This window comes from Narcine bancroftii, chromosome 3 (assembly GCF_036971445.1).
Source record: "Narcine bancroftii isolate sNarBan1 chromosome 3, sNarBan1.hap1, whole genome shotgun sequence".
Lineage (NCBI taxonomy): Eukaryota > Metazoa > Chordata > Chondrichthyes > Torpediniformes > Narcinidae > Narcine > Narcine bancroftii.
This window is the reverse complement of record NC_091471.1, coordinates 69,045,805-69,058,389: the sequence shown is the minus strand read 5'-3', so window position 1 is coordinate 69,058,389 and position 12,585 is coordinate 69,045,805. Positions and strand designations below refer to the sequence as shown.

At 38.0% G+C, this 12,585-nt stretch overlaps 1 protein-coding gene across 1 annotated transcript; it reads left to right on the top strand.

Annotated features, from left to right (window-relative positions):
• The first annotated feature begins 363 nt into the window (after window positions 1-363).
• Window positions 364-4,465, top strand: LOC138756132 (synaptotagmin-4-like). Its single transcript, XM_069922782.1, has 3 exons — window positions 364-1,173; window positions 2,162-2,282; window positions 2,755-4,465. Exons 1-3 carry the CDS (start codon window positions 391-393, stop codon window positions 3,066-3,068), a joined length of 1,218 nt encoding a protein of 405 aa, XP_069778883.1. The 5' UTR covers window positions 364-390; the 3' UTR covers window positions 3,069-4,465.
• Window positions 4,466-12,585: the final 8,120 nt, after the last annotated feature.

The following is a 12,585-nucleotide window of genomic DNA, read 5'->3' as shown; positions in this document are numbered from 1 at the left end:
TTCGACTTGTTAATTAGACATTAACCAGAGCTGCCGCTGTTTATCAGTTACAACGACAGCACAACGTGGTAAAATGACATATCGCATCTCCAGTTACTTCCTGATCAGGCATTTTAATTAAAATGCTGCAATTTTCAATTTAGCTCAAATGCACTGTCTGCAACTCATGCTCTGCATCAGTCATACAAATGTATTTACTGGGCAACAATATGAAAACCATTATTCAAATCAGATGAACCTGACAGCTGCAGGATTTGGCTTAATTCTGCAATTGAAGTTTATAAACTGTTTCTTTAACCGCAATGATTAATCCTCCCATTGAACATTTTTTTTCTAGATGGCGTGTCTGCCCTTATAGGGATAGCCAGTGCGTTTGCCCTGATATTTACTATGTCCATGTTTGCATGGATCTGCTGCCAACGCAAGTCTTCGAAAGCGAATAAAACCCCTCCGTATAAATTTGTGCACATGCTGAAGGGAGTCGACATTTATCCCGAGAACCTGAGCAACAAAAAGAAATTCGGGGCCGAGGACAAATCGGACTCGAAAGATAAGCAGTCTTCAAAAGCCAAAGTGCCAAAGAACTCGCTCCACTTGGACCTGGAGAGTCGTGATCAGAATGGGAATTTCACCAAAACCCCTGCCAAGGTTCGGAGCTCCCCAGAAATCGAGAGCGTCCACCCCAAGACCTTCTCCGAAGGCGAGAAAGACAGCATGTCATCCGAGACCTCCACTTCGGACAAGTCCCTGGCACATTCTGAGGAGGAAAACAGTGAACCCAAACTGGGATCCTTGATGTTCTCCTTAAAATACAACTTTGACAAGAAAGCATTGCTGGTGAACATTATAGAGGCTCATGGTCTGCCGGCCATGGACGAGCAGTCGATGACATCTGACCCTTATATTAAAATGTCAATCTTGCCGGACAAAAAGCACCGTGTGAAAACTCGCGTTCTCAGGAAAACCCTGGATCCAGCTTTTGACGAAACGTTCACCTTCTATGGCATTCCCTACGGCCAAGTACAGGATCTGTCCCTTCATTTTCTGGTGCTGAGCTTTGACCGGTTTTCCAGAGACGATGTGATTGGCGAGGTGCTTGTGCCAATGGCAGGAATCAATCTCGCAGAAGGCAAAGTGCAGATGAACAGGGAGATCAGCAGGAGAAGCTGCCGGGTAAATATTCAAGTCACTTCTTGCAAAGTGGAGGGATGCTGCTATTTAAGATGCGATGTGTGCTTTGCGGGTTTATTGGGGGGGGGGGGGGGGGGAGATATTGATCGAAATAGCGCTAGAGGCAGACAGACTTCTGTCTTTCTGGAAGACAGGGTTTATATATAGGATTAACTTAAAACCCGAACCGAGACAAATCGCATGTCAGAGTTGGGCTTTGTTTAAATCTGATGTTGGAAATGATTATGCAGTTTAGAGGAAGATCATTCGTGATATGGAAGTTTAATATTTCCGAATTAACAAAATAAGTAATCCTAATCCTAACTGTAGCATTAGAGTAGTTCCAATAAATGCATGTATTTGTAAGCATGTCCTTGAGTTAAATATTGATCAATATATGTGACCTCCCCCAATCAAAGAGTTTCTACCTGAAGATTTGTAACTTTACTTGGTGTGGAGAATTATACAGAAATCGCAATACGAAACCTGACTGCTGACCCCAACTGGTGTTTTTCAGCCTTCTCTCCCACCTTATTTCACCTATTCCCATCGGCCACTGGCAGAATTTGTGTCATTCCAAGGTTCCAGTCTCAGTCTTACAGCGGAGGAATGACACTTTCTGTCTTCAATTAAAAGAAACAGTAATTTACAATAGATTGATTGAGTATTGAACATTGTTGATGTATCATTAAAAAGAGTGAAAGATTGCCTCCAGCATTAGTTCCATAAAACAATTACAAAGCAGTTTATTATTGATTAGATCTTTAATTTTTGTAAATTGGGTTATTATTCAAAAAAAAGATTTATTATTGATATAAATTTAAAATCTGGTCTGTTAATTATAATGGCGGGTAACAAGTATCAAGGCCAATGTTGGAGAATCTTTTTTGTCTCCTGTAAGGACAGTGCCATGACAAAGATCTACTGCACAGAGATAACAGCCATGTTGGTGAAAGTGTCTGTTCATGTATCTTCTTTTGTTCATTCACAGAAATCAGTGGGCCGCGGAGAATTATTAGTATCCCTTTGCTATCAATCTACCACCAACACCCTGACTGTTGTTGTACTAAAAGCTCGCCATCTGCCGAAAAATGAGGTGTCTGGATTATCAGGTAATTGCCCAAATAGGGTTAGCTGGAGCTAAGAAAAAGCAAAACCATTACTCAGACTATCTCTAAATTCAAAGCTTATTGCAAATTGCACACATGAAAAGGATGCTTTTAAATTTGTGAATGGAATATTTGTGTTGTAATTTTTACTTTACAAATATAAATCTTATTATAACATCGTTCAATCATATGCCGTTGCACAGTACTGCATAAAGAGGGATGTTGAAAATAAAAGAAAATTCTGGAATTATTCATCAAACAACATCAACCAAATGGGTTTGGTGAACAATTCCAATGAGGTTTCTCTTTGCAGTTGCTGCTTGACCTGTTGTGTATTTCTGACATTTTATTATTTAACTGTGATTATTTGGAAGTAATTGTTAATTGTATCTGCTGTAATTATAAATGGCATTTAAAATAAAAGAATGGAAAAAAAAACTGAAAAGTTAAAACTATCATTTTGTTTTCTTGACAGCTGCAGACCCTTATGTGAAAGTCAACCTATACCACGATAAGAAACGAATATCAAAGAAAAAGACCCACGTTAAGAAGTGCACTCTAAATCCAGTGTTTAATGAGCTCTTTGTCTTTGACATTCCATGTGAGGGGATTGAAAACATTAGTGTTGAGTTTATGGTCATCGATTTTGACAGAATGATGAAGAATGAAATCATTGGGCGCCTAGTGCTGGGAACATCAGTGGAAGGGACAGTAGGAGAGCATTGGAGGGAGATCTGTGAGCACCCAAGGCGACAAATTGCCAAATGGCATTGCCTGAGTGATGGTTAGCATCCAAACAGAGGGTTGGACCTTATTGTTTGATAGGCAAGGAACAAGCTGTGCATTAACCAACCCAAAGCCTTTCTGGAAAAAAAATCAATTTATACTAAATATACATAATTTGTACATCTGATTGTGGTAAATATTGTGATCTGTACTGTATAAGATGAAGTGGCATTGCTCTCTTGTTTGCTAACAATTTTAAGAAGTTCAAGGTAGCTAGTTGAATGGGTAGGCATGTATGTTTGCATTTTGTGTGCTGCTCACATAGGGGAGTTTGTTTCGGGGGATTAAACTTTTGCGATGCAAGTTTGAAAGGAGTATTTAGAATTTGCAGATATCTTTTGCAATGGAAGCCCATAACACTTTAAGTGAACTGAGGATATTTGAAGTAAAGCCATTCTAATGTTTGTAGCTCAACATGAATGTGTTGCCTTAATGATTAAATATATTGGAGTGGAAGTATCCAGGTAGCACAATGACTTTTTGTTGCTTTCCAAACAGGTACAGTGAAACTCTCCTCTCTTGACTAATGCCAAAAGCTTTTTCATATGACAAGACAGTTTCCAATAACCAATGACTCAATATGCCATGCACCATTTACTGGACAAATTGCAATCAAGTTAATGTTGTTATTTAAAATGGCCATAGGCATAGCTGGATATATTGTTGATGTAGCAAATCATAAAAGATCATTTTATTTGCAGTGGCATACTCTTTCCTAAAGTTAAAAAAAAATTGTAGGAGTGAGGTGATCAGTAAATTTAAGTGTGATGTACTTGCTTAACATAGGTGCTTCACCAAAAAAACCCATAAATGACTAACAACGTGAAGAATGGCAAATTATACGGAGAGAATTTATGTTATCGTCACATCCATTTTCAGACCAGTAGAGCTTTTAAATACACTAAAATTTAAACATTCTGATATTTTGTTCTAGGATTATGAGTAAGTTATGCTATCTAAATATCATTGTAACTGGGGAAGAGATGGACATGCTAAACCTAGAATATTATTCATTTAATTACAAAACCATTTTCTTTGCCATTTCAAGATGCCACAAAGATAAACAATTTAAATAAATAGTCAAACATAATGCAAATCAAATTCACCAAATCTGCCAGTAGGTTTATTCAACAGACAACAGAGAGAGAAAAAAATATTTCTTTTCTGCATTTGCTAAAGATTCATTGCACTTCAGAGTGAAATAGGTAAGTACACAGTGAAGAGTTGAGGCATGAGGATTATATTCTAAGGGGACTGATGGGACTGACTTGAAGCCCCATGAGGAGCAAAACTAAAGGAAAGATGGTCAGCATCATATATTTATATCCTACTGCATTTCGTTCCTTTATTTATACCAAACTCTTAATGCATTAAAATGTTCTGGTTTTAAAAGGAAATTGCATAGATCATAATCATAGATTATAATTATTTCTTCATGTATTCAATTGTGACAAATAATCTGCAATATTTATTTCAGATAATGTTATGATATGTAATGTCAGTGAGGTTATAAGTTCAGAGCAAATTCATTTGGAAGGTAGGCCATCGAAAGAAAGGAATAATTTTGTTTTTATAGCTTCACGTTGAACTTATTGTCATAAATATTCCATCTTACTTTGCTTAGAAACTACAACATCATCCAACTGTTTAGATAATGCTGCAAATGCATTGTGAGCCATGCATTTATTGTGCAAGTTGCTTTTAACTAGATCTCAGTGACAGGTGTCAGGGAGCTTGTAATATATTTAAGGATTAAGTGCTACCCAGAAAGAGGCAGGAACAGAATGTAACTTAAAAATCATTAGTTTCTATAAAGTCAATGAGACAAATGTGACAAAGTGATTATAGCTTTCAGAATGCTATTTGATCTCAAATGTCAATGCATTTAGTGAATTTGATTTGTTTTTCTCTGTCACTGAACCTTATAGTTCCAGGAAAAATCATTGCTTGAAACATTAATGAGCACTCAGTAGCATTATTGATCTCATCACTTTGAATGTTAATGGGTCAAATTTTGAGTTACCATATGTTGCCATTTATGTTTACAATGTATGGCATCTATCTTATTGTTAGATTTGGCATTATATGCTTGTGATTTTTAAAAACAAAGAAAAAGGGCTCCAAATATCTTTAAGCTGCTTTTGGGCACGCACACTGCCAGAGACCAAATTTCTTATCTTTTGATGGACAGATCAAGTCTGGTTTACTTTAGGGATTAGAAATACTTTGTGATAAAGTGACCTGAATGGTAACATTATATGCATTTTGTAGAATAATTGTAGGGGGAAATGTTAGATAAAATATACTTTTGTAGTACAGGAATAAGTGGTGGTGTTTACAATTGTTCAAATGAACATTTTAGCACAGATGAATTTGGCTTGGCAAGATTGAAGTGATCAAACTGAATCTGAGGCGATGCATAATGAAATGTTACCATATTCCAGCCATCTGGAAATATAATATGTGAAGACCTTGCGCTAGCATGCCTATTCATTACTATGCAGAATGGGATTAAAAGTCTCTCCACGTGGGAAGAGATATGTCTGGCTGAAGCCGCATCAATAATCAATTGGTACTCATGCAATTTTAGGGATTTCTGTTAATTTTGTACTTTTTCCTCTTAATTTAATGCACCATTTTAAAAACAATCAAGCTAGATCATCAAAATAGGTTGGCAAATAAAATTAAAATATCTTCAAAAGACCCAGATCCATTAATAAATGCATAATTTAATATACATGTATTATATATTTATTTAGAGTAGTATTGTGCTAGTAAATCTTCAATCAGCATATTGAAGAACTCATGAACTCAGCAGAATCATGGAACAACTCCTTTTGAAGGATTGCTTTAACAGCCATTCTCAATATATTTTTTGGACAATGGCCCCCTTAGGATTCCACTCAAAGTTTATGGGCCGCCCTACCCTATGAAGCAGTCGTTTAGTTGGTTTCTTCCATACCTCTCTCCTACTGATGACATTAAAAAGCATCAAAAACATTTTATGTTTTCATAAAATTTCAGTCCATGGCCCACCTTAAATGTGGTGTTGACCCCGATGAGAATGGCTGACAGAGTAACTGCAAAGTTGTCTCAGTTTTGGATCCATTAGCAAATCTGTGAAATGTGTGCACAATTTATTTCAATTTGATTTCACTTACATAAAATACTTTATCCCATTGAATTAGACTTCTTTTACATGAATTTTCAGTTCATGACATTGTTCAAAGCATTGCAATTGCAGTTGTAATTTTTGTAAAATAGTTTTGAATAATTCTGAAAGATGTAGCTGTGTGTGGTTTAAAGTGCTGCAAATTACTTACTCAAAAACTCCAGCATTAAATTATGTACAACTCTACGGTGTAAATCTGTATTCGTAATATGTTTTGTATGTTGCATTACAATGTGTTTACAATCAATTAAAAGAATGCGCACATTCACATATTGTGGGAGTAATGTAAATTACTGGCGACAATTGTATTTAATACTTTGTGCTATTGGTGTACGATTGAGGTGCACAAGATTTTTTTCAATCAAAACTTTTAAAAAAAAGTTGCGAACATTTTCCATTCTGCTGCAGTCTTGTGCCCCCGTGTTTTGTGTATGTTTGTAAAAGGAAGAATAAAGCACTACATAAGTTAATGTATTTTGTGTTATGTTGTGTTATGACACCATAGATATGAGGTAATAATACAATCTTAATTGCTGCACTGCTGATGGAGTGGACCCGGAGAGTGGGGGAGCAGAGACACAGCGCTACTCTGCAAGATATAAACACACAGTCCTTTTGCTGACGGCTCCATGCAGGCTTTAAATACCCTGTTAAAGGAGTCAATTGTCTTTTTATTTGAAGTTCTGCAACCGTAAGATTTTTGCCTGGGCTTGCAGCAGCCTCGAGGGGTTGCAGACTCTGGGGGCAGCAGCGGAAGGCACAGGGCACCAGAAATGGTGAGAAACACCCACCCTTGAGAAGCATAGAAGATCACTCAACAGGATGGTAATGCACCAGTGAGGGGCTCAGCAGCTGAAGGACCCACGCAGACTTCGGGCTTATGCTGACTTGCGGTTGAAGTATACACACTTAAGGCAAGAAGAGGCCCCAAAGGGCCTCAGGCATTGAGGGCTACCTGATTGCATTGGAGGGTTGGATCTGGAGCTCGGGTTGCCATTTGGATCAAACGGGGTTCTGGGTGGCTGCAGAGGATCCAGGAGTGTGAAAGGCAAATTCACTGATAGGACTCTCTTTTGCTTGTCTTTCTCTGACTGTAATGGAGGTGGGTGATTTCTGCTGATGCAAATCTTTGTCTGCCTTAACGTTATTTTTTAACTAAAATCGCTGCAGATGCTAAATATCCTGCCTCCAAATATACTGTAGAATTCACTTTTACATTTGATAATACTTCTTAATGACTGATGCAGCAAATCTGAAGCAAGGAAATATTGCTAAATATGATAGTCTCTTAAACTAGGCATGAGGTCATGATGTTTGGTTAACATTTTTAAGTGGAAAATAACTTTTATGATTCTGATTATTGAATTATTTAGAAATAATAATCCATTTTTTTATTGCTTTAAAGTTTCAACAGGAAATCAATGCTATGACTTGATAGAATTGGATATGATATTAGATCTTGGCAGGCAACCATTCACTGAAGGTAGAGGAAGAAATAACCAACAAGGATGTAAAATCTTAGGAGACAACATGATAGGGCTTGGTGGAGAGAGTGGAAAGTAGGAGGTATGTCTTGCAACCATAAGTGTTTGGGGCATGAATCCCTCAGGCACACAATCAGAAGAAGAGATGGTCCCTGACATCAGTTTCAGTAACATTCCCCAGGCATTCGGCACAGTTAGCACAATGCAGTTACAGCGCCAGTGACCTGGATTCGAATCCGCTGCTCTCCCTAAGGAGTTTGTATGTTCTCCCTGTGTCTACTCCGTTTCCTCTCACCCTCCAAAACTTACGGAGGTTGTAGGTTAATTGAGATATTTGGGCGGCATGGACTCATGGGCCAGAAGTGCCTGTACATCTAAATTTCAATTTAATTAATGCAGAACTTTCAAGAAGCTCACAAGTGTGGTCAAGGTGAATACATTTTCAAATGCTTGCTGAATCCTACACAGTATACTACTAGACTCAAGTTCCATCATTTACAGTACCTATGAAAAATCAGTACTTTTAAAGTCATATACATCGTTTAAATTCACACGTTCAACCTCATGTTTAGTATTGGTATCGTCTTCACACAAATTTCACAGCTTCCCCACGATGAGATCATAAAAAACATGGGTGATCCAAGGAGATCAGATAATTTTTGCTCTCTCCCCTTCTCCCAGGACCACCCTCTCCCAGGTCTCCCCTCTTTCTACCTCCCCTCTCTCTCCTCCCTTCTCCCACTCCCCCTCTCCTCCCTCTTTCCCCCTCTTTCACCTCCACTCCCCCCTTTCTCCCCCTCTCTCTCTCTCCCCCTCCTCTCTCTCACCTTTCTCACCCCTTCTCTCAAAACCCTCTCTCACACCCCCTCCCCTCCTCCCCTCCTCCCCTTTCTAAACCCCTCTATCCCCATAGCCCCCTTTCTTCCCCCTTCTCTCTCCCCCTCCAACACCCTAACCTCCAGCCCAAGTGGGAATAACAGGAACAAATTGAAGTGATCAAACTGAATCTGAGGCGATGCATAATGAAATGTTACCATATTCCAGCCATGTGGGAAGTCAGTGAGGACCTCAAGATGACATCCAAAGTGTAGGCATGAAGCTACCTAAAGATGAGAGTATTTTCAAATGCATATAATACGTCTGCTTATATTTCATCTCTTATTATCCACAACTTTACTCTGATATTCAAGCAGCTGATTTTTATGTAACAAATGTATATTTTTAGGATCTGGTGTCAATGCTAAGGTCACATTTGTTACCCTTTAGAAGATGGTGCTGAGCCAACCTTAATCTATTGATGTAAGGACTCCTCTAACATCTGCTGAAAAGCCAATCCTAGGAAGTTGACCCAGTGACGATGAAACAATGATGAATCAGGATAATTCATGAAGGGCACAATGTGTCATGATGTTGCTTTATGTCCAGACCATATGCGGTAGAGGTTGTGGGTTTGGGGACTGATGTTGCTGCAAGGAGCAGAGGCCCTGGTAGTGGAGGCAATTAACTTGTATGGTGGTGGACAGTGTGTACTTTTCATGCGTTCTCTCATTCCTACCCCAACTTTGATTCTTTCATGTTCAGTATCAAATAAAAGAAACCTGGCCAGGAACTACTGACCAAAACATGAAAAAACATGGTGAAGGCACAATGCCATGTGATATTAAACTCACAGCTACAAAAGAAGGGTATGACATCACAAAAAAATGAAGATGAGATATCAACCCTCTCCAAGGTATGAGAAGCCTGAAGCCAGGAAAGGGAGAGAGGAAAGCAAAAATGGCAGCATCCCAGAGAATTCTGCTGCAGGGGAACTCACACAGGGGTCAGAAATCAGACATCACTTGCAAAGAGAGAAACAGAGTTGATGCTTCTAGTTGATATGATGGAAGGTCACAAATCTGAAATATTCACCGTTTCTCTTTCCATGTGACTTGTCTGGTTATGGAGAATGCTCATCATTTTCTAGTTTATTTCAGATTTCTAGCATCTGCAGCATTTTAGTTTTGGGTTCCAGAAGGTTTGTTACTACCTTCCAATATTTGTTAGCCTGCCAGAAAGCTTGTGCTGAATGAAAAATAGCAGAAAGACCTGGCATCAACTCAATGCAGAGATCATGGAGCCCATGCTTTCCAGTACGGTTGTGGTGGCAATTGCATTCATACATCTGTGAGCTTGACTTGTGAAGAGGTATCTGATAGCCAATGTTGTAGCACCATTTACATATTCACGGTAGCTTTAATGGTGTAAGTGTAAGAGTGGTGGTCAAGATATTGAATTTGAACCTAGAATTTTGGATTCTTGATATGACATTCAATCTCACACTGACAGACAGGCAATTCAAAATATCCAGTTGTAAATAAACATTAATCTTGGTAGTAATGACCTATCTGGTCACAGGTCACTAATCTTTTTGAGGGAATTAAATTTGCCAGCCTTACCCACTTAGACTTAGCAATGAGGTTGATGCCACGGTTTAAGTGTAGCTGAGAATGAAATGTGGTGCAATTCAGCATGTGAATGAATAAAAATACGTGTGGTGGCCACATGTGTCATTAGTACCTTACTAAAATCCAAGCCAATAAACACTAGATGACATCATAAAGTTGGTGAGCTGCTGTAATAATGTAGATGGATATAGACATTGAAAAGGCTTTTTTTTCCCCATTGTAGGGGAATCTAAAACTTCAGGTCATAGATTTAAGGTGAGAACATAAAGATTTAAAAGAGACATTGGTAGAACTTTTCTCTCACGGTGGTTGGTGGGTATATGGAATGAGCTGCCAGCGGAAGTGATGGGGAGTGTGCAATTGTAACATTTAAAATACACTTAGGCAGGTATATGGATATGAAAGCTTTAGATGGATATCGGCTGATTACAGGCAAGAAGCTTGGGTAGACAAAACTCAAATAGGTACTTGCTGCTCAGTAAATCCATCTTCTATTTCATCAGAAAAATCTGGCGATTATGACTGCAAACATAAATCCAAATCTTCTCATTTTCATAACTAAAACCATTGAGATTCCGGTGTGCATGAAAATATATGTCGGAGACATTTTTAATGGACCATTAGAAAATGAGACCCTTGATATTTAAAAAAAAAAGAAATCATAGCCTGGAAATGAATGTGTGTCTCTTTTTGGGCATTAAAACAATATTGCATGTGTTCCTAACACTGTTTTAAAACGCTCTAAAAAGATAGCAATATTTTACAGCACTGTTTAAAAGATGGTGTTACAGGAGTCCCTTGCGCAATGTCACTCATTTTCAGAAACAGCAGGCGTTACTGAGAAGCTCTAATTGAGTTTTTTTTTGTGGTTGCTACACTTAGTCACACAACTGCAATCTAATGAGTGAGTCAGGAAAGGCACAAACCTGTTGCACCACCAGTTTTCATAAAGTTACAGGAACGTGCTGGTGACCTACTACTGAGGGGAGGGAGCATGTTTCCAGAAATACTGAAAACATATTACCAACTGAGATCCTACTTGAAGGATAAATTAGGAAGCAATCTGAGTTTACCAGAGGGAAGTAACCTTGAATATGTGATTACAGATACAATGTTAATCAAAAGATTTATAACAAATATGTATATTAAACTGCAAGAAATGGAGAATGAGGAAACAAATGGTAAAACTAAACAAAAATGGGAACAAGATTTAAATATAAAGATAAAAAAGGAAACATGGGAGAAATTATGTTCTGGAACGATGAGAAATACAATAAATACGAGGCTACGTATGATACAATATAATTGGTTACACAGACTATACATTACACCGCAAAAGTTAAATAAATGGGACCCAATAGTAGCTGATAGATGTTTTCGATGTAAAAAAGAAATGGGAACAACAATTCATGCAATCTGGACATGTGAGAGAGTAGAAAAATTTTGGGATGATCTCAATCAGATATTAAATAAAATAACAGAAAACAATATACCAAAGAATCCAGAGATCTTTCTCCTAAGTAACATAAAAAACAAAGAATTTGGAATTGATTTGGAGGATGCACAAAAAAGATTTGTTAAGATAGCCCTAGCCGTAGCAAAAAAATGTATTATGTCAACCTGGAAATTGGAAGATAATTTGAAAATACAACAATGGTATATAGAAATGAATAAATATATTCCATTAGAAAAAATGACATATAGTTTAAGAAATAATATTGAAATATTCGAACAAGTATGGGAGCCTTACATTAAATACAATAGCGAAAACCTACCGGGGACAAACATTACCTAAGTTGATGGAAGGAGAAGGAAAGAAAAGAATGGACTCTGTAGAATTTCTGGTGTATCTTTGTTGAATGACAACATTGTCTGACTGAATTAATGCAACCTAGATTGTATACCTAAAATGGATGGGGGGGGGGTGGGGGGGTGGCTTGGGAGGAGGGGGGGGGAGAAAAAGTCACTTTAAATGTGTGAAAAAGAAAAAGTGTATATCATGACTATTGTGATTTATGGTGTGAAAAATAAAAAATTTAAAAAAAAAGAATTAGTTGACCATATTATCTACAAGAAGGAGAAATTGTTCAAATAATGATGGTAGGAGGTTGCTGGAGGGGTATTTACTTGGAGCAACATTCCTTGCAATGCTGACCGGTTTTGAAATAAGATATTATTTCAGGAGACTCGTCACATCCCTTGTTCTTGGCTTTACCTTCATCCAAACCTGCTTGCACAGCACTCACCCACATGCAAAAGCTGCTTCTCCTTCCCTTTGCCCTTACTCTCCTTTCCTTCTCATTTCCAGTTACTCAAGATTTATGGAGCCTTCACTTCTCAGTTGACATGAAATGTGTATATTTGCCAATTGAAAATAGTGGCTCACAGAGAAGTTTCTCCAAGTGACACAATGATTT